Source organism: Numenius arquata, chromosome 11 (genome assembly GCF_964106895.1).
Source record: "Numenius arquata chromosome 11, bNumArq3.hap1.1, whole genome shotgun sequence".
Classification (NCBI taxonomy): domain Eukaryota; kingdom Metazoa; phylum Chordata; class Aves; order Charadriiformes; family Scolopacidae; genus Numenius; species Numenius arquata.
The window spans coordinates 21,828,116-21,844,676 of record NC_133586.1 but is presented as its reverse complement, the minus strand read 5'-3'; the positions used below and the strand labels follow the sequence as shown (position 1 = coordinate 21,844,676).

The 16,561-nt window shown below is 59.1% G+C and overlaps 2 protein-coding genes across 2 annotated transcripts; one reads left to right on the top strand and one right to left on the bottom strand.

The window, feature by feature from the left end:
• Positions 1-711: 711 nt before the first annotated feature.
• On the bottom strand, positions 712-5,362 carry STOML1 (stomatin like 1). The gene is made up of 7 exons (XM_074156187.1): positions 5,215-5,362; positions 4,906-5,012; positions 4,599-4,748; positions 3,888-4,091; positions 2,814-3,042; positions 1,970-2,185; positions 712-914 (listed from the first exon to the last, which is right to left on the bottom strand). The coding sequence occupies exons 1-7, from the start codon at positions 5,360-5,362 to the stop codon at positions 712-714; spliced, it is 1,257 nt and encodes a 418-aa protein (XP_074012288.1).
• A 1,541-nt stretch (positions 5,363-6,903) lies between these two features.
• LOC141470440 (protein PML-like) lies at positions 6,904-15,026 on the top strand. Its single transcript, XM_074156459.1, has 9 exons — positions 6,904-6,955; positions 7,729-8,296; positions 8,877-9,454; positions 10,137-10,189; positions 10,631-10,711; positions 10,801-11,011; positions 11,663-11,718; positions 14,207-14,360; positions 14,452-15,026. Exons 1-9 carry the CDS (start codon positions 6,904-6,906, stop codon positions 15,024-15,026), a joined length of 2,328 nt encoding a protein of 775 aa, XP_074012560.1.
• Positions 15,027-16,561: the final 1,535 nt, after the last annotated feature.

The following is a 16,561-nucleotide window of genomic DNA, read 5'->3' as shown; positions in this document are numbered from 1 at the left end:
TATATAAGCCTATATACAGTCCACATGCCCCTGCCCCAGACAGACCTCACAGCACACATGCAAAAGCACTTTGAAGCACAAATTAGCGGAATGACTTATTACAAACCACTCTGCGGGAAAGGCTCAGGTAGCTCCGGGAAGGTCACTCCCAAATCACCACCTCTGCCCCTTCCCCATCAACGGCAGCATTGTGCCACACTGGACCCCAAGCCCAGCCCGCTGGTGGCATGCCAACCTGGTCCAGCCAGCCCTCCTGCCCCGCTTTGGCTGCCCACCCCACCCCACAATGACTGTCCTTAGCCACAGTGTCCCCAAGCTCCTCCTAGTCCTGTCTACTCAGTCAGAGATGACCGGCCGTGCAGGACAATTTGTGAGGGCAGCAGGACATCGGTCTGTGCCCTGGTGGTACATTGGCCAAGGGATCTGGAAGCAAACTGGCACGTACTGGGGTGCCAACTGGTTCCCATCCCATAACATCGTAGGGAAAGGATGGGCAAGGTGGGTAAAGACAAGGACAAGGACAGGCAATGGAGCTTAGTCTCAGTTTCCCTGCTCAGGTCTTCACCCAGCTCCTGCAGCCTCCACGGGGAAGGCAGCAGGAGCTCCAGCGGGGCAAGGCCCCCACCACGCAGCACCCCTATACGTGTGTCCCCCTGTCCTTTGCACACCTACAAAGACACATGCACACAGACACACCCCCACACGCATGCTCTATCTATGCTGTTTCATTGCCTTGACGAGCTCCTCCAGCTTCAGGGCGAGGTGCAGGTCACCCTTCACCTGCAGCTTCCCGCTCATGTAGGCACTCAAGGGGCGCAGGTCGCCCAAGAAGAGGTCCTGCAGGTCTTTCTCCGCCACCTCCAGAACGACGTCGGGGCTGCCCTCGGGCACACCTCGGCCAGCCCGCCCGCTGCCTGTAGGACACAATGGGTGGGAGAGGGAGAAACAGCCGGCTTCAGGATCCAGCCTTGGCTGCTGGTGTTTCCCCGCGCAGTTCCGTAAGGATTGAGTTGGGCCAGATGACAGACAAGGGCCTGGCAGGGGGAATTTGGAGACTGGAGTGTCCCTACTCCTTATGGAGACAAATTTCTCTTCTGTTGCTCCACCAATGTCCTGTTACGGTGGCCCACCTCCAAGCCCTGTAGGAACTTTTGTCATGATGTGCTGGTTTTGGCTGGGATAGAGTTCATTTCCTCCATAGTCACTAGTATGGGGCTACCACTCAAAACATCCCCCCCTTCCTCATTCTTCCCCCCCTTCTAAGATGTCATACGGCATGGGATGTTCTTTTGGGCAGTTGGGGTCAGCTGTCCTGGCTGTGCCCTCTCCCAGCTTCTTCACCTACTCACTGGTGCGTGATGTGAGGAGCAGAAAAGGCCTTGACTCAGCAATAAGGAAAATGTCCCTGTGTTGTCAACCCTGTTTCCAGCACAAATCCAAATCATGGCCCCATGCCAGCTGCTGTGAACTCCATCCCAGCCAAAATGAGCACTCATGGCCACCAGGAAAACCATCAGCAACCATATGGGAATGGAATGGGGTGGTGGGAGGACATCTTCCAGCATGGCAATGGCCCAAAGTGCTGCTTGTGCATGTCCCTCCATCACTACCCCCTTGGGCTGGTGGCACAGAAGAGACCACAAACTCTGAGGTCCCTGAGCCACCCCACTTGGCCAGCCACGAGAAGACCTGGCTGCCAATTTTCTATCAACACTCTCTTTCTGAAGGAAAACTCATGGTTTTAGCCCAAAACAAATTCTACATCAGACTTCCAGGGAGCATGGACTCAAAGCCATGGTCACCGAACTGCAGTGCTCAGCTGATGGACCCTGGGGTGCCATGGAGCTACCAAACAGGGATGGTTTGGGACCACCTACCACCAAGCTCGGTGGGTTTTGAAGCATGCAAAGGGGTCATGGGCATGAAACACCTTCCCACCTCCAACACAACAACCCCAACAAGCAGTGACCTGAGGAGAGGTCTATGAAGTAGGTGCTCCATGTGCCGTTGGGCAGGACAATGTTGACCTGGTACGATGCTCCCACCTGGGTGACCAGGGCCTCGGAGAGGACGGGCTCTACTGCCAAAAGCAGTTCGTCTGCACTGGGCTTTCTCCAGGTGCTGCCAGCGGTGGGGAGGAGGGGAGCGGTGGGAGTCTCCACCTCGTTCACTGTCTCCACACTGTCTGCTGGAGACAAAGGGACAGAAGTGTGTAGAGGGGACACTTTTGAGCGGTGAACTTTGCTTGTCTGCATGAGCCCACCAGAGAAGGTCTCTGGTGCAGAGAAACCCACTTATCCAGCAAGTTTCCAGTTAAGCAAGAAGAGGACAACAAGGATTTGCCAGTTCCTACTGCCTGCTCCTCTGATTGCCATGGGTTACTCTTCCCCTGCTTCCAGGGGGTGGAAAATTATCCCTGAAAGAAACAGTGGGGCACAAGTTGGTGCAAGGTTTCTCAAAAAAAAAGATCCATGTTGCCCTCAGATGTGACTCTCTCAGCCAGCTCAGGCCTTTCCCTATGTTTGTCTGATGGGAATGCTGAGGTCTGAGCTGCTCTTCAGCCCAGGGTTCCGCAGATCTGCTCCTGCCCTCCCCAGTCCCATCTCCAATGTCGTGTTAGAAAGGTTGTGCTGCGCCACCGTGCCTGGGGTGGTCCTCTCTCCTTTCCCCTACCAGCCTATTTGTGCTGTGCTCGTAAGAGTGTGATATCTCCCAGACTTTGACTCCTCTGTCAAAGAGCCAACAGACACAAAGGTCATTGGGCATGAGGGACATTCACCCCAGCAGAGAAGTGGTGGCCCTGAGTTGGTTACCTGCCTCCGGAGCGCCGGTCTTGCTGCCTGCCAGAGCCAGGGTGTTGCTGAAGAAGTGGGCAGCCAGCTGCTGAATGGTGCCATCCAGCCCCTGCAGCCCAGCCATGGGTGGCACAGTGGCCAGAGGGCCCACCGGGTTCTCCCGGGGTGGCTGCAGCACAGCTTCCATGCTTAGCTCCACCCTGTCCACCTCCAGGCCCCAGGACTTGGTCATGTCGTTAATCTCCAGCTGCAGAGCCAGGAAGAAATGGAGAGGTGTTGGCATCCCAGACAGAGCTGGGTATGGCCATGGAGATCACCCACCATAGCCCTCCCATCCATGGGCATCCCATAGCTTATACTTCTGCTACCCACCAGCTTTAGATGTGGGGTGTTGGAGCAGGATCAGTAGGCCGTGTCCTCCAAACTGTCCACTCTCATGCTCATCCCAGTTCCCCCAGTTGCTCTCTTGGCTTGGAAGAGATTGGGACAGGGAGGACAGCTCTGCCTTATTCTCCTTTCCACGGCTCCCTCCAGGCTGGCCCCTTTCCTTGCTCTCCCCTGGGAACCGTGTCCTGGCATGGTGCTCCACCAGACAGCATTTCTGGCCTCTAAACCACCCCAGAGATACCAGTATATCCCCCTCCAGCATCCTTTCATATCCCTCCCTTGCAGACTCAACCAACAAGCTTTGGCCTGGCCCGGGTTGGCTGCAGGCACTAATTGTTGCCCCTCTGCCACCACCCTGTCCTGCTTCTCTCCCCCGCAAAACCCTTTCCAGTTTGGAGCTCCCTCTAGACATTTTCCTGGTGGAGATATGGAGGTTGAATTTAAATCTGCCAACAACACATGGGCTTTTCTGTGTGGCCAAAGCCCTTCAAGATAAGCCACAGATCTCCAGAGACCCACAGGCTGAAAGGTATCTACTCCCCACTAATCACCATGGATTCCTCTCCATTCAGTTCCTCTCCTTGGCCAGGTCCATGGCCAGATGGACTTTAAGCAGCTCCAGCTTCCCTTACTGTTATTTCTACACCAAGAGCGTGAGGGTTTGGGGGCAAGGGGGACTCTGTGCAGGTCTGAGACAGTCCTCACCAGCAGCTGCTCCCCAATCCTCAGCTTCTCCACCTGGATCTCACGGAGGCTCTTCTTCCCCAATGTCTTGGTCATGGCGTTCTGCGCTGTCATCCGGGTGGTCGCAATGAGGTCCTTCACCATCATGACGGACAACACGGGGTCCCACACCCGGAATTGGACATCAGCACCCATGGAGATGACCGCCCCATCCTTGGAGGTCAGCTGGGGCAGAGGGGAGTGAGGATCTCTCCCCCTGTCTGCTCCATGGCCCAACCCTTCTGCATAGAGCCTGGGAGCAGAGGCATTCACATCTCTCCCAGCTGGTAAACAGCTCGCGATTTCTTTATTATTAAGAGGGTTATTAGGAGCAAATCCAGCCCAAATGATGAATTTTGGGCTAGTCTGAACGGCGAGGCCAGTTTCCAGCACAGGGCTGTTACTGAAAGGCATCTGGGAAGGACAGGGATTGATGGTTCTGAGATGTCTCCAGCCGGGAACATGGCATTGAACAAGGTATGCAAAGTCAAGAGGAGCTTTTCAGCCGCAGGCAGGTGAGAACTCTGGGTTCACAGCACCAGCCACAACCCCCCTCACCTCGCCATGAGGATGGAGGAACTGAAAGTTGGGTCCATGCATGGCACCAAGGGTCAGACCCGCCCCAAATCCACCTACTCGGGATATTTCAGAGATGAGTCTCTTCATCCTGCCCCGAGGCCCAAGGCAACTCACCTTGCAGGGGGGCACGTTGAAGGCCCTCGTCCTCAGGTCCACACGCTGCCAGTGATCGATGAAGGGCAGCAGCAGGACCATGCCGGGTCCTTGTGGTGCCCGGATGCGACCCAGGCGGAAGATGATCATTCGCTCGTAGGTGGGCACGATCTGCAATGGGAAAGTTTAGACCAGGGTGGAATCAAAGCCCTGGGTCTTGTGGTGCCAGGAGCAATGGGACCAGGGGCAGGTGGGAATGGTCCCCCCCCGTCCCCAGTGGAGGATGGGTTGCCATCCATCCCACTCCTCACCTGCTTTCCTCCCTTACCTTCAAGGCAAACCATCCTGAGATAGGGAAGGTGACAACCATCAGCAAGAAGACCAAGGAGGTGATAATCCCATGGCAGATCCAGGACAACCAACCCTGGGAAGAGTCTGCGGGGGGTTGAAATGGGAGGTGAACGTGCTCCAAAGCCCCCCCGCTCTGCCTGTGAACCCCCATCTGAGCCCCTTCCCCCATGCACCCTGCACCCCAGGGAAGTGGGCAGGGTGGGGGGCACCCAGCTAGCACAACACCCTCCAGCAGAAGTGGCAACAGAGAGGAACAGCATCTTCCCCCCCTAAGGTCGGGACTCACCTGCGGTATTCCCAGCCGGCCCCAGAGGATCTTGCTTGGATCCAAAGGAGAAGAAGCCCTTCTGGGCACCGTAGAGCCCGATGCTGGACTGCTGGAAGCGGTCAAAGTCTCCCAAGGGAAGGGCCTGGTATCCCGACCGGCTGAACATGGCGCTGGTGCCTTGCACAGGACCCCGCTCCCAGTGTTTGGAGCCCTCTAAGCCTGGCTTTCTGTGGCCATTGCAGCCCGCCCTGTGGCTGGCATGGCTTCCGCCTGTCCCTGGCCAGGTCCAACCTCCCTCTGCCCCTGACGTGCAACCGGAGAGACGCTGGAGAAGAGCAGACAAGCCCTGCTGTTTTCACAGAGGATGCTCACGAGAAGAAAGCAAATCCCTCAGGGGGTTTCCTCGCTGGGATCTCACCCAGGAGGGGGGACTCGGGGGAGGCGGGGGGGGGGCTTCACATCCTCCCTCCTCTGGGCAAGGAGCCGAGCCGGGAGACAAAAGCCGTGGCCCCACCACCGCCCTCTGCTTGGCACCCCCTTGGAGCTGGGGGATGACCCCAGGGTAGTCCCCCGGCCACCAGCCCAGCCCGCTGTGGGGACGGGAGGCCGCTGCGAGGATGCTGCGGTGGGAAGGAGGGAGCTGCTGGCGCTTCCTGGTCCGCCGTCATGTGGCTGCTGACGGCACAGGCACGGAACGGCTCACGGTTCACCACTCGGTGAGTTTTTCCGGAAAGGCCCTGCCCAGGAATGGCTCCCGCCAACCATGGGGAGGACTGGGTCCTCCATCGCACATTCATCTTGCGGGGGGTGGTGGTGGGGTGGGGTGGCTCCAGAGGGTCCCCCAGCCCCACAGGCAACCAGGAGAGGTATTTTTCCCAGCAATTCCTGCTCCGGTGGGGGCTTCTCATCGTGTCAAAGTCATCCCACCAGCCTGCAAAGGGTAGCGGGTACCAAAATGCAGTCCGGAGCAGAGCTGCCGAGGACAGGGCAAGGGGGAGGTGGGGATGGGGGAGTGGCAATAGGGCAGGTTTAAAGCCCCCCTGTGCTGAAGCGGGGGCCTGTGACACTGCCCCAGACACAGCTCCCCCCTTACAGCTGAGATGGCACCCAGCACTGCTCGAGGGGGTCTTATCTAGAAGCTGAAGCAGAGCTGTAACCATCCAACCCCCCCGGGTGCCAGCATCCTCCCACCAGTATCAGCACCCCCCCCAATTCCCCCCCCCCCCACCGGTCCCTGCACCCCCAGCGCCTGTATAGCCCCCCTCACCGGTACCAGCATCCCTCCAATGCCCACCCTCCCCCCCGGTGCCTGTATGCCCACCTCGGTACCAGCATCCCCATCCCACCACCTGTGTCGTCGTCCCCCCCACACCCCCGGTACCAGCATCCCTCCGCTGCCTGCATCCCCCCCGGTGCCTGCAACCCCTCCACCCGGGTACCACCATCCCCATCCCGGTGTCTGTAGACCCACCCCCCCGCCCCCCAGGGCAGAGGGCACTGCCCGGGTGGGAGCGGGGAATCCCGGCTCGCTCCCTCCACCCACCGTTCCCCCCGCCCCGGGGCACCGGGCACCTTCACCTCCCGAGGAACCCCCCCACAATGCCTTCCCCGCCTTCTTCCCGACAGCTCCTCCTCTTCCTTCCCCCCCCCCCGCCAAACCGGGGAAACGAAAGTCCAGCTTGAGCGCCGGTCGGGCCCGCCGCCCCCATGCCCGACAGCCCCGCCGCCCCCCGGCCGCCCGGCCCCGACCCCCCAGCAGGTAAGCGGGAGGGGGGGGGGGAGGGTGTCACCCCACTTTTCTAGAGGGGGAGGAAGTGGGGCGGGGGGGGAGCAGAACCCGGTCCACGGCCCCCCCAAAGGGAGCAGCGGGCATTGCCCGCATTGGGGGGGGGGGGGGGAATTATTTTTTTTTCTTTTTAGAGTCCCAAAATATTGCATGGAGGGTAAGGGGGAAGTTGGTGAGAGGAAGGAGGAATGTGGTAAGGGGGGGGCCCTGCTTTATTCTAGCGGGGGGGGGAGGTTCTGCCTACGCACCCCGGGGGGGTGGGAGCGGCGAGGGGTGTTGGGGGGACAGGGCTGGTACCAGCATCCCGGTGCTGCCCAGGAGGTTCTGCAGGAACCGGGGCGGGGGCGAGGGGGGGGAACACACGGACGGGCCGTCGTCAGGGCGGGAAGAGGCAGCGGCGGCAAAGCGAAAGGGAAAACAACTTCGCAGCCTTCGTTCCCTCCCCCGACTTTGGAATCCAAAATTCCCCGAGGGGAAGGAGGTTGGGGAGTGGGGAGGAGCAGGAGGGAGCACAACCCTTTCCAGCCAGCGGAGAATCTCCTTCCCCCTGCCAGGGTGCTGCCACCCGCTTGCCCTTGGCAAGGGGGATGGAGAGGGGCTGCTTGCCCACCTTGCGGCTCCGTTAGCCCTTCCCTGCAGTGGGGTGGGTAAAGCGGGCTGCCCATGGGTGACCTGTGTGGCCCCCATGGGTGGGACTGAGCCTCCTGCCCCCCCAGCTCACATACAATCCCCCACATCCCACCTAGATGGAGATAGCACTGCTGTCCCCCTGGACATGGGACCCCAGCAGGGTACACCCCCATGCTCCTCTCCGTCCCACCCACCCGCCGAGGAGGATGACTTCCAGTTCATCTGCTGCGAAGGCTGCCGGAAGGAGTCGCCCAACCTCAAGCTCCTCACCTGCCTCCACACCTTGTGCCTCGATTGCCTGAGCGAGATGAAGCCCGTGGGGCAGTGTCCCATCTGCCGGATGGCCATCCCGCAGGCCAGTGGCATCCCCGACATGGACAACCTGCTCTTCACCAACCTGCAGGCCAGGCTCAGCATCTACAAGAAGATCAGTGACAGCAGTGGCCCCAGCTGCAGCCGGTGCCAGGGGGAAACGGCAGCAGTGTGGTGCTCGGAGTGCGAGGAGCTCCTCTGCACCAAGTGCTTTGATGACCACCAGTGGTTCTTCAAGAAGAGGAGCCATGAGGCCAAGAGGGTGGAGGAGCTTCGCGCGGACTCAGCCCATCGGTTCCTGGAAGACACCAGAAAGTCCTCCAACCTCTTTTGCTCCAGTCCTGGTCACGCCAACCAGGGCCACATCTCCAGGTGAGAGTGGTGCCTTGTCCTCAGGGGTTCTGTCCTGCACCAAGGGCTTTGGGGCTGCTGCTCTAGAATCGTAGAATTGCCCAGGGTGAAGGGACCTTTCAGATCATTGAGTCTAACCGTCAACCCAACACCAACAAAAACCACCACTAACCCATGTCCCTCAGCACCACGTCTGCCCGGCTTTTAAATACCTCCAGGCATGGTGACTCCACCACCTCCCCGGGCAGCCTGTTCCAAGGCTTAATAACCCTTTCCATGTAAAAATTTTTCCTAATATCCATCCTAAACCTCCCGCTGGCGCAACTTGAGGCCGTTTCCCCTTGTCCTATCTGCCAGCAGGGCAGGGCCAAGGGGGTTTGTTTGGAGACCAGGCAGGAGCAGGGTGCGATATGAGACTGGTGGGTCCCCAGGAGGAGGGAGGGGAGCAAAGGTGGGTGAAACACCCAGCTTCATGCCAAAAATCCGCAGCCGGTGATGTGAGGTAAAGCCCTTTCCTGCCCCGTGCCTCAGTTTCCCCTCTGGGGAAGGGGAAATGCTTTTCTCCCTGGTGGTTTTGAAGGATGCTCCCCTTTCCTCCCAGCATCTACTGCAAGACGTGCAAGAGGGCTCTGTGCTGCTCCTGCGCGCTGCTGGACAGCCATCACGCCCCCTTCTGCGACATCCCCAGCGAGACCCGGCGCCGGCAGGAGGAGCTGGGCACCATCCGCCGGCGTCTGCAGCAGAAGAGAAGGGGCTTGGAGGCCACCTATGCGGGGCTGCAGGACGAAGCCGCCCGGCTGGAGCGGGGCCGGCAGGAGATGCGGGAGCTGATCCGTCAGCGCGTGGAGCAGCTGGTGGGGCTGGTGCGTCGGGAGGAAGAGGAGCTGCTGGGGCTGGTGGAAGCTGGGCAGGAGCAGGGCCGGCGTGAGCTGGCAAGGGAGCTGGAGCGGGTGGAAGGGGTGCTGCGGCGTATGGAGGCAGGTGAGCGGCTGGTGGAGAAGATGAACCTCTACGCCACCGAGCAGGAGGTGATGGACATGCAGCCCTTCATCAAGGACTCACTGGAGGAGCTGCAACGGCTGCAGCCACCGGCGGTCGGGGACCGAACGCAGCCCGGGGACTTGGCCGAGTGTCGAGCCAGGCTGCAGGTGCTGGAGGAGCGTGTCATGGGGCACCCAGGTGAGGACATGCCCTGGGGATTGATCCAGCCACTCCACAGGCCAGCTTCATAGAATGGTTTGGATTGGAAGGGACCTTAAAGACCATCCAGTCCCACCCCCTGCCCTGGGCAGGGACACCTCCCACCAGACCAGGTTGCTCAAAGCCCCATCCAGCCTGGCCTTGAACCCCTCCAGGGATGGGGCAGCCACAGCTTCTCTGGGCAACCTGTTCCAGTGTCTCACCACCCTCACAGCAAAGAATTTCTTCCCCACATCTCATCTCCATCTCCCCTCTGTCAGTGTCAAACCCTTCCCCCTCATCATGTGGCTCCCCTCCCTGATCAAGAGTCCCTCCCCATCACCCAGCTCGTGGTCCCACAGGGTTCAGAACCACCTCCCTACAGCTCTTGTAGGGTGCTTATTTCCACTGGGGCAAAATTTGCTCCTCTGCTTATGGGGCCAGAACCTCCTTTTGGTCTCCTACCAGTCTGACAGGCTCAACCAGCTGATGCTGGTTTCTGCGTCCCCAGAGGCTCCTAAACTCCTTGGGCCATGCCAAACCAAAGGACTGGGAAATGGGACTGGAGCTTCCTTCCTGCAGCCGCTGGGCAGGTTTTTCCCCGGCTCGGCTGCTGCCAGGGCTGGGTGGGAGCTCCGGGGGCTGAGATTTGGGTTTGCAACCCTCCTTCTCTCCATTGCAGATACTAATTCCCAAGCCGTCCCCGTGATCGAGGTGGCTCCAGAGAACAACCTGGTGAGATGTCCGTGTTTCATCCCAGTGTGCTGCTGTGCGGGGAGGTCTCCTGCGTCATCCGAAACATGGATCCCCCCCTTCCTCTGTTCTTTGCAAGCCTTCCCCCAAGGGTCTGCCTTCTCCTCCCCAGCTCTTTCCTCATCAGTGACAAACCCCCAGAGCAGTTTCTGCCTGGGGGCAGAAGAACACGATGCTTTGGAGCCATCGTGTCCCACTGCCACCCCATCCTGCTTCATCCCTCATTTTTGGCAGGGAAAACCGTAGCCTCCCCAGACACCCACGGCTCAAGTACAACCCTTGAGGGGTTGGGCTGTGCCTCCGTTGCCCCCCTGCTGAGGATGTTTCTGCCCCCTCCTGGCTCTGCCTGGGGACACTCCAGCCCCGCAGAGGGGTCAGTGGCCTCGGGGTTCACCCTGACACTGCTTCATGCTCTCTCTGCAGCAAGAGGAGCCAGTCGAGCCCAAGAACCAGAGCATCTTGCCCACCTTCACCATCAGCCTCAAGGAGATGCACACAAGCTCGGTAAGAACAACCCCGGCCAGGCAGGAGCCTTTGGGGACCAGGAGATGTCACCTCAGCACCTTACACCCCCCACGCTCTCCTCTCTCCAGGCTCTCCCCGTCACCGCGTGGCCCAAGCGGACGTCACCCTGCATGGAAAGGGGCAGCCAGATGTCACCCAAGCTGCTGAAGCTGGAGTGTGACAGCATGCCAGTCCCCAGCGATCCCAGTTCAAACCAGTGGGATGGCAGAAGGGGGCCCAGCACCTCCACACTGAGCCAGAACTGCAGCCCTGCTGCCACCAACCACGCTGATGATGCAGGTGGGGACCGGGGACGTGCCCCTCCTCGTTACTCTTATGGGGGTCCCCCATCTTTCCCAGCCTCTGTGCACCCCCATACACTCAAAACCCTGGCAACCCCCCCCCACCTCGAGGTGGGAGAAGCAGAGGGTGGGAGCTGGTTCCCAGGGGGTAAATACGAGGGGTACATGCGGATGCTCCATCCATCTCCATGTCCTACCTCCGAGATAGCCAAATCCCCAAGCCTAGGGAAGAGCACAGCAGCAGAGTAGGTGTGCAGAGAGACTCCCTGACCTCCTGCTCCACGAGCTCTGGGTTTTCCTGGGGGCACAAAACCCACTAATTTTTAGCAAACCACATTTTTCCTTCCCCGGGCTCACCTGGTCCCGCTCCAGCGTCCCGCAGTGAGGGGTCCCAGGCTCAGCTCTGCAAACAGGAGTGAAATGCATCTTCTACAGGGTCCATGGGGTGAAGCAGCAGTGGAGAGGTTGCCCCCCACCTTGGGGGTGCCTCCGAGAGCGCCCAAGGGCTGTGTGGTTCATGGTCCTGGTAGAGGCGTTTGCCTTCTGCTGCAAAAGTCAGGAGATAAGATCAGTCCTCCCGTGGGAAAACCGCTGTGATCCAAAGAAATCAGAGTCTTGAAGCCTCAGCATCCTCCTCTTCCTTCCGCAGAAGATACCAGCATCGTCATCAGCAGCTCAGAGGACAGCTCGGAGGAAGACACGGCGGTGAGTGTGACGCCAGGCCTCCCTCCTTGCTGAGCCACGCCGCAGGCAGAAGAGGCAGCTGCCCCCCCACCCCCCACCGTCTCTGGGGTGCCTTTCCCTGTCCCCCAGCCTTCTCCCTTCCTGCCATCAGCCAGAGACTTGTCTGCAGCTTTCTCTTCCTTTTCGGTCGCTCCCAGGTGGCCAGGCATCCGGGCCACCCCAAATCTAATGCTCCTGGGCTAAGACCTTTGCTGGTATCTCCTGGTACTCCAGAGCAGCCACGGTCCTCCCTCACAGGCAGCAAACCCCTCCTTGATGTGCTCCAGGGTGGGCTTCCACACACACACCCCCCATCCGGTCCCCTAAGATGACCACCAGAGCAGGTAGGGACCATGTGAGCATCCCCCAAGGTGACATGTCCGAGCTCCCTGGGGGGACATTCCACAACACTGGCCGCTGCAGACTGGGGTGTTGTGACCAAATGGCCCTGGCCAAGGGAGTTAGATGAACCAAGGGCATGGGATCCCTGCCGAGATCCCTTTGGAAATGGGGGCGAGCGCAGCTGATTTGGGAATTGGGGACAAGGGAGGTTGGTTTTCCAGTACTGGCTTAATAGCTGGGGTTAATAGCCCCAGTTTTTATTATTTTTTTGTATAAACTAATGCAGAAGCTCTTCTTACTCTTCAATAAAGCTGTTTCCAGATTAAATCTCAGCCTGCTGCTGGCTTCTTTATTATTTTTTTTTCCTTCACTGTTTTTCCTTGCTTTCCTGATTCATCTCTAAGAGGGAAAACAAAAAAAGAAAAGGAATTGTGGAACTAAAACCCTGTCCCCATTCCCTGCTAGTGCCAAAAAATCTCGAGGCTGGGGCTTTTTGGGCGCATTAGCTGCTTGCTGTGAGAAAGCCCTGTGTGGATGGGGCATCCTTTGGTATGGTGTGGGTTTAAAGGCAGGCTGAGGGGAAAAAAAAAAAAGAGAGGTCCCAGGGGTATAAACATCTCAACCCATGGGCTGGTGCCAGGCACTAGAAGAGTGCAGCCCTGAGACCTGGGGAAAATTGGTTTAAAGCCTGGAAAAGGAGCGGGGGGGAAGGGGGAAAATAGCAGCCGAGGGAGAAAAAAGTGGGATGCAGCCCAGGGAAGATGCAGCCTTCAAGGGGTGGAGGGCAAGGGCTGAGGACCTGTCTAGAGGCTCAGGCATCTTCTGCAAGGAGTTCTGGGGGCTGGGGAGGGACCTTTGTGGGGTCAGCTGGGGACTGTCATGCTCTACACACCGAGCTCAAGCTGCAAGAGCATCGCCAGCACCTGGCTCTGCCCGGATCCATCGCCCAAGGCTGCCACGGTGCTCCGAGCACGTGTTTCCACCCAGGTGATTGTCCTCCCCCAAAAGCCCCTCACGCTTGCCCTCTCTGCCTAACTCCTTTAATAAACCCTTTTTTTTTTTTCGCATATAAATTCCGCTTGCCTGTTGCTGGTTTGGGTAGCAAGAGCATCTGCGATAGCATTTTGTCCCCAAGTTTGGTTCATCTAACTCCCTTCAGGCCAGCTGGGTCACTCTGGGCACAGCCAGATGAGGGGGACACAGAGCACTGCCACCCCCCCATCCTTCTCCTGCCCCTTCCTAGACAGAGCAACCCCCTATTCCCTTCAAACATGCGGCTTTAATCTGGCGTTTAAGCAATCCCACCTCCCCTGGGCTGAGGAGCACTTGGTTTTACTCATGTGCCTGCAGACACGGGTCCGGCCACGTTTCCACCACTCCTGGGCTGCAGGTGAAGATGCAGAGGGACACGGATGCCCCGATGCTGCAGGGTGCCCGTGCCAGGGGTGCAGGGTTGTCCGTCCCTGGGGGAAAGAGGGAAGAAAACCAAGGTTGGAGCCTCCTGAACGGGTTGCTGTCCTACTCTTACCCAGGGGAGATATTCACCATGGATGTCCATCCCTGCCAAGGCCAGCTGGGATGGCTGTTTTCACTCATCCTTGGGAAGCTCTGCTGTAGGCACCGGATCTGCTGAGCCTGGAGAGGCACCAGACCTCCTCCTGGCCCTGTTCAGCCCCCTTTTCTCTAGACTCCAACCAGATCTTTAGGGCTAGCGGTATCTCATGTGGTGAGGTTACTCAGCCATGTTTATGTCCCTGCATGAGCTGCATCCACATGAGATGTGCAGAAAGGGGACAGCAAGTTCCCCAGACCTGCGTGTTGTGTCCCTCTGGCCGCTGCCTGGGTCCCAGGACCTGCATTCAGAGCTCTGCTCTTGCTCGCTTGGACCCAGACCCTGGTTTTGGGCTCTCAACGGGGTTCCCCATGGCCAGCCCACTCCTGAGACACAACACACCCCCAACCCATCCCTGGCAGTGCTGGGACATGGGACCCTGAGGGTTTCATGACATTGCACACAACCAGGTCCCTGCCCATGGCTAATGGTGCACCCGAGGGTGCTCCTTATGCCTTCCCCAGACAGATCCAAGCAGGCAGATGGGACTTGTCCCTCTTCTCCAATCTCTTGCAGGCCTCCAGCAAGCCCAAGGCCAGCAGAAAGCCCTGCAGCCCCACATGGTCTGAGAGCGGCACCTCGCCCCACTGCAGCACTGGCCCCACCAGCCCCTGGGACAAGTCAGAGCCGAGCACCTTGGTGTTCCTCAGCTTGAAGGTTGACCAGAAAAGTGAGCATTGCCTTCCCTGGGCACAGGGGGCTGGGGGGCAGAGAGGGGTACCCCCAAATACTTACTCCAGCCCCATCCTTTCCCTCCACAGCCCATCAGATCACAGAGGTGGCAGCAGTCAATGGAGAGCACACCTTCAAGACGCTGATTCAGACACCCGAGTCGGTGCTGACGCTGCTTTTCCAGGGCGTCTCCATTGAGGTGGGGATGCAGAACCTGCTCTGGTACCTCTCCCTGATCCCCAGGCCCATCCTCATCACCTATAACTTCTGGGCACCAGAGCTGCCTGCTCTCTTTAAAGCCCTGGATGCCACAGGCAGGAAAGTGGATTTCTGCCACATTGTGGCTGGTTACGTGGATATGTTGTCCTTGATGAAGGAAAAGCTGCCCAAGGCCCCTTCCTACAGGCTAAAGAATCTGCTGAGAAGGCATGTGCAGCAGCAACTCAACGAGGGCAGCGCGCTGGCCACGGCCAAGGCCTTGCAGGACCTTTGGGGAGCCCTGGAGCTCCCTGTTCAACCTGCCGCAGAGGTGGTGCTCACCCACTGCAACCTGCAGAGCTACACCATCCTGTGGCCCCTGGTGCAGGAGAAGCTGCTCACCAGGAGGGTGGCCAAGATCCTGGCCCAGCGCAACATCATCCTCTGGGAGGTGGAGAAGGCATGAGCGCAACCGTAGCATGAGCTGAGCTGGCCAGGTCTCAGACTAACCCACGGCAGGGATGCTCACCAGGGATGCTCTCAGCAGCATCTAGCAGGACTTTCAGACCCTCTCCGCTCCCAGCATGGGGTTTAAAAGGTTCAGGATCCCGGGTCAGCTCGAGGGGGAAGAAACCACCCAATCAAATTAATATCCTTATAAAATAAATTATGCCACGCCGCCCAGTGTAATTTTTTGGGGTGTCTCCACCCCTTGTTTTCCCAGCCAGGCAGGAGGGGAGCTGCTGGGAAGGCTGGTCGCCCTGCCCGGGCAGTAGCACGTCCCTTGCCCCCCTCCTAAACGCCCCCCCCCCCCCCCCCTTCAGCCTGGATGCGGCGACCGGCGGAGGTCGCCCGCGGTGTGCGACAAGGCAATGCGGGGGAGAGGCCACCAGGTGTCCCCTTCGTACAAGCCGCAGAGGGCCGGGCGTGCCAGGGGCTGGCTCCTGGGCTTGTAGCGTGCACACCCATTCGTGCACGCTCACACCCACTCTTGCACACTCACACCACCACCCCCGCATCCCTGGAGGGCACCGGTGGTCCCATCACCGGGGGCGCCGATCCCGATCTCGGGCACAGAGGGAGAGGGGTGGTGGGATGAACAGGTCCTCTGGGTGGCTCCAGGTGGGTGAAGGTAGGTAGGGAGAGGGATGTGGTGAAGGTCCCTTCTCCAAGAGGGTGCGGTGGGCGCTGTGGGGCTTGGAAAAATGGCGGGGCGGAAACAGGGAAGAAACGTGACCCCCATCATCTGGGAGCCCCCCAGGAACAAGCAGTGGCCCAGACACAACTGGTCCACTGGAGCTGGGTGCTGGCCAGTGAGGCAGGGGCTACCTTCCCTGGATATTGAAGTCCTGCTGCCACCAGGACAGATCCAGCATTGCCCAGCAGCTTACCAGGAGCGATCCCAAAGGAATTCCCGCGACTGCCTGGTGGCACCCAGGGCTCTGTCGCCAAGCTCAGACGATGCCGCCTCACCCTGGGGATTCTCTGGTGTCTGATACAGGGTTGTGCACGGGGAACAGCCTCTACAAGGGGGCACAGCCGGAGGAGAGCAGAGCCCATCTGTCTGCTGTCACCAGCCTCATCAAAGTCTTGTAAAACAATGGTGAAGTCAATGGGCTGCGGGAGCCAGATTAGCTGTTTCTTTGCCCTGAGCTGCCATAAAGCTCATTCATCCGGCTAGAAAAGGGTTTTGTCACTGCGGGACGAGCAGAGCAGCATCCAACAAGCCCCAGCCTTGGAGGAAAAGGCTGCAGATGGGGTACCCCTGCAAAGTGAGGGCTCCCCAAAGGTCCCACCAGCTTCCACCTCCAACAGGCAACTTCTACGCACTCACAGGTTGCTACAGCCCCACTTGGACCGCCCTTCCACCCACACCCCACGAAAATCCCCCTCCAAGCCAGAGTATGAGGAAGAACCAGAGTCTCTCTGGGCTTTTTTTTTTTCTTAGGGCAATAAATAACTTTCCTGAATTAAGCGAATCTCCTGAAATGATATATAATA

Bases quoted from the DNA above. Each gene is read 5' to 3' on its own strand.
- STOML1 (XM_074156187.1), bottom strand. From the start codon at position 5,362: ATGTTCAGCCGGTCGGGATACCAGGCCCTTCCCTTGGGAGACTTTGAC. The intron at 3,043-3,887 runs GTGAGGACTGTC...CTGGCTCTGCAG, and splicing joins GGATTGGGGAGCAGCTGCTG to CTGGAGATTAACGACATGAC. The intron at 2,186-2,813 runs GTAACCAACTCA...TGTCTCCAGCAG, and splicing joins GACCGGCGCTCCGGAGGCAG to ACAGTGTGGAGACAGTGAAC.
- LOC141470440 (XM_074156459.1), top strand. From the start codon at position 6,904: ATGCCCGACAGCCCCGCCGCCCCCCGGCCGCCCGGCCCCGACCCCCCA. The intron at 9,455-10,136 runs GTGAGGACATGC...TCTCCATTGCAG, and splicing joins GCGTGTCATGGGGCACCCAG to ATACTAATTCCCAAGCCGTC. The intron at 10,190-10,630 runs GTGAGATGTCCG...CTCTCTCTGCAG, and splicing joins TGGCTCCAGAGAACAACCTG to CAAGAGGAGCCAGTCGAGCC.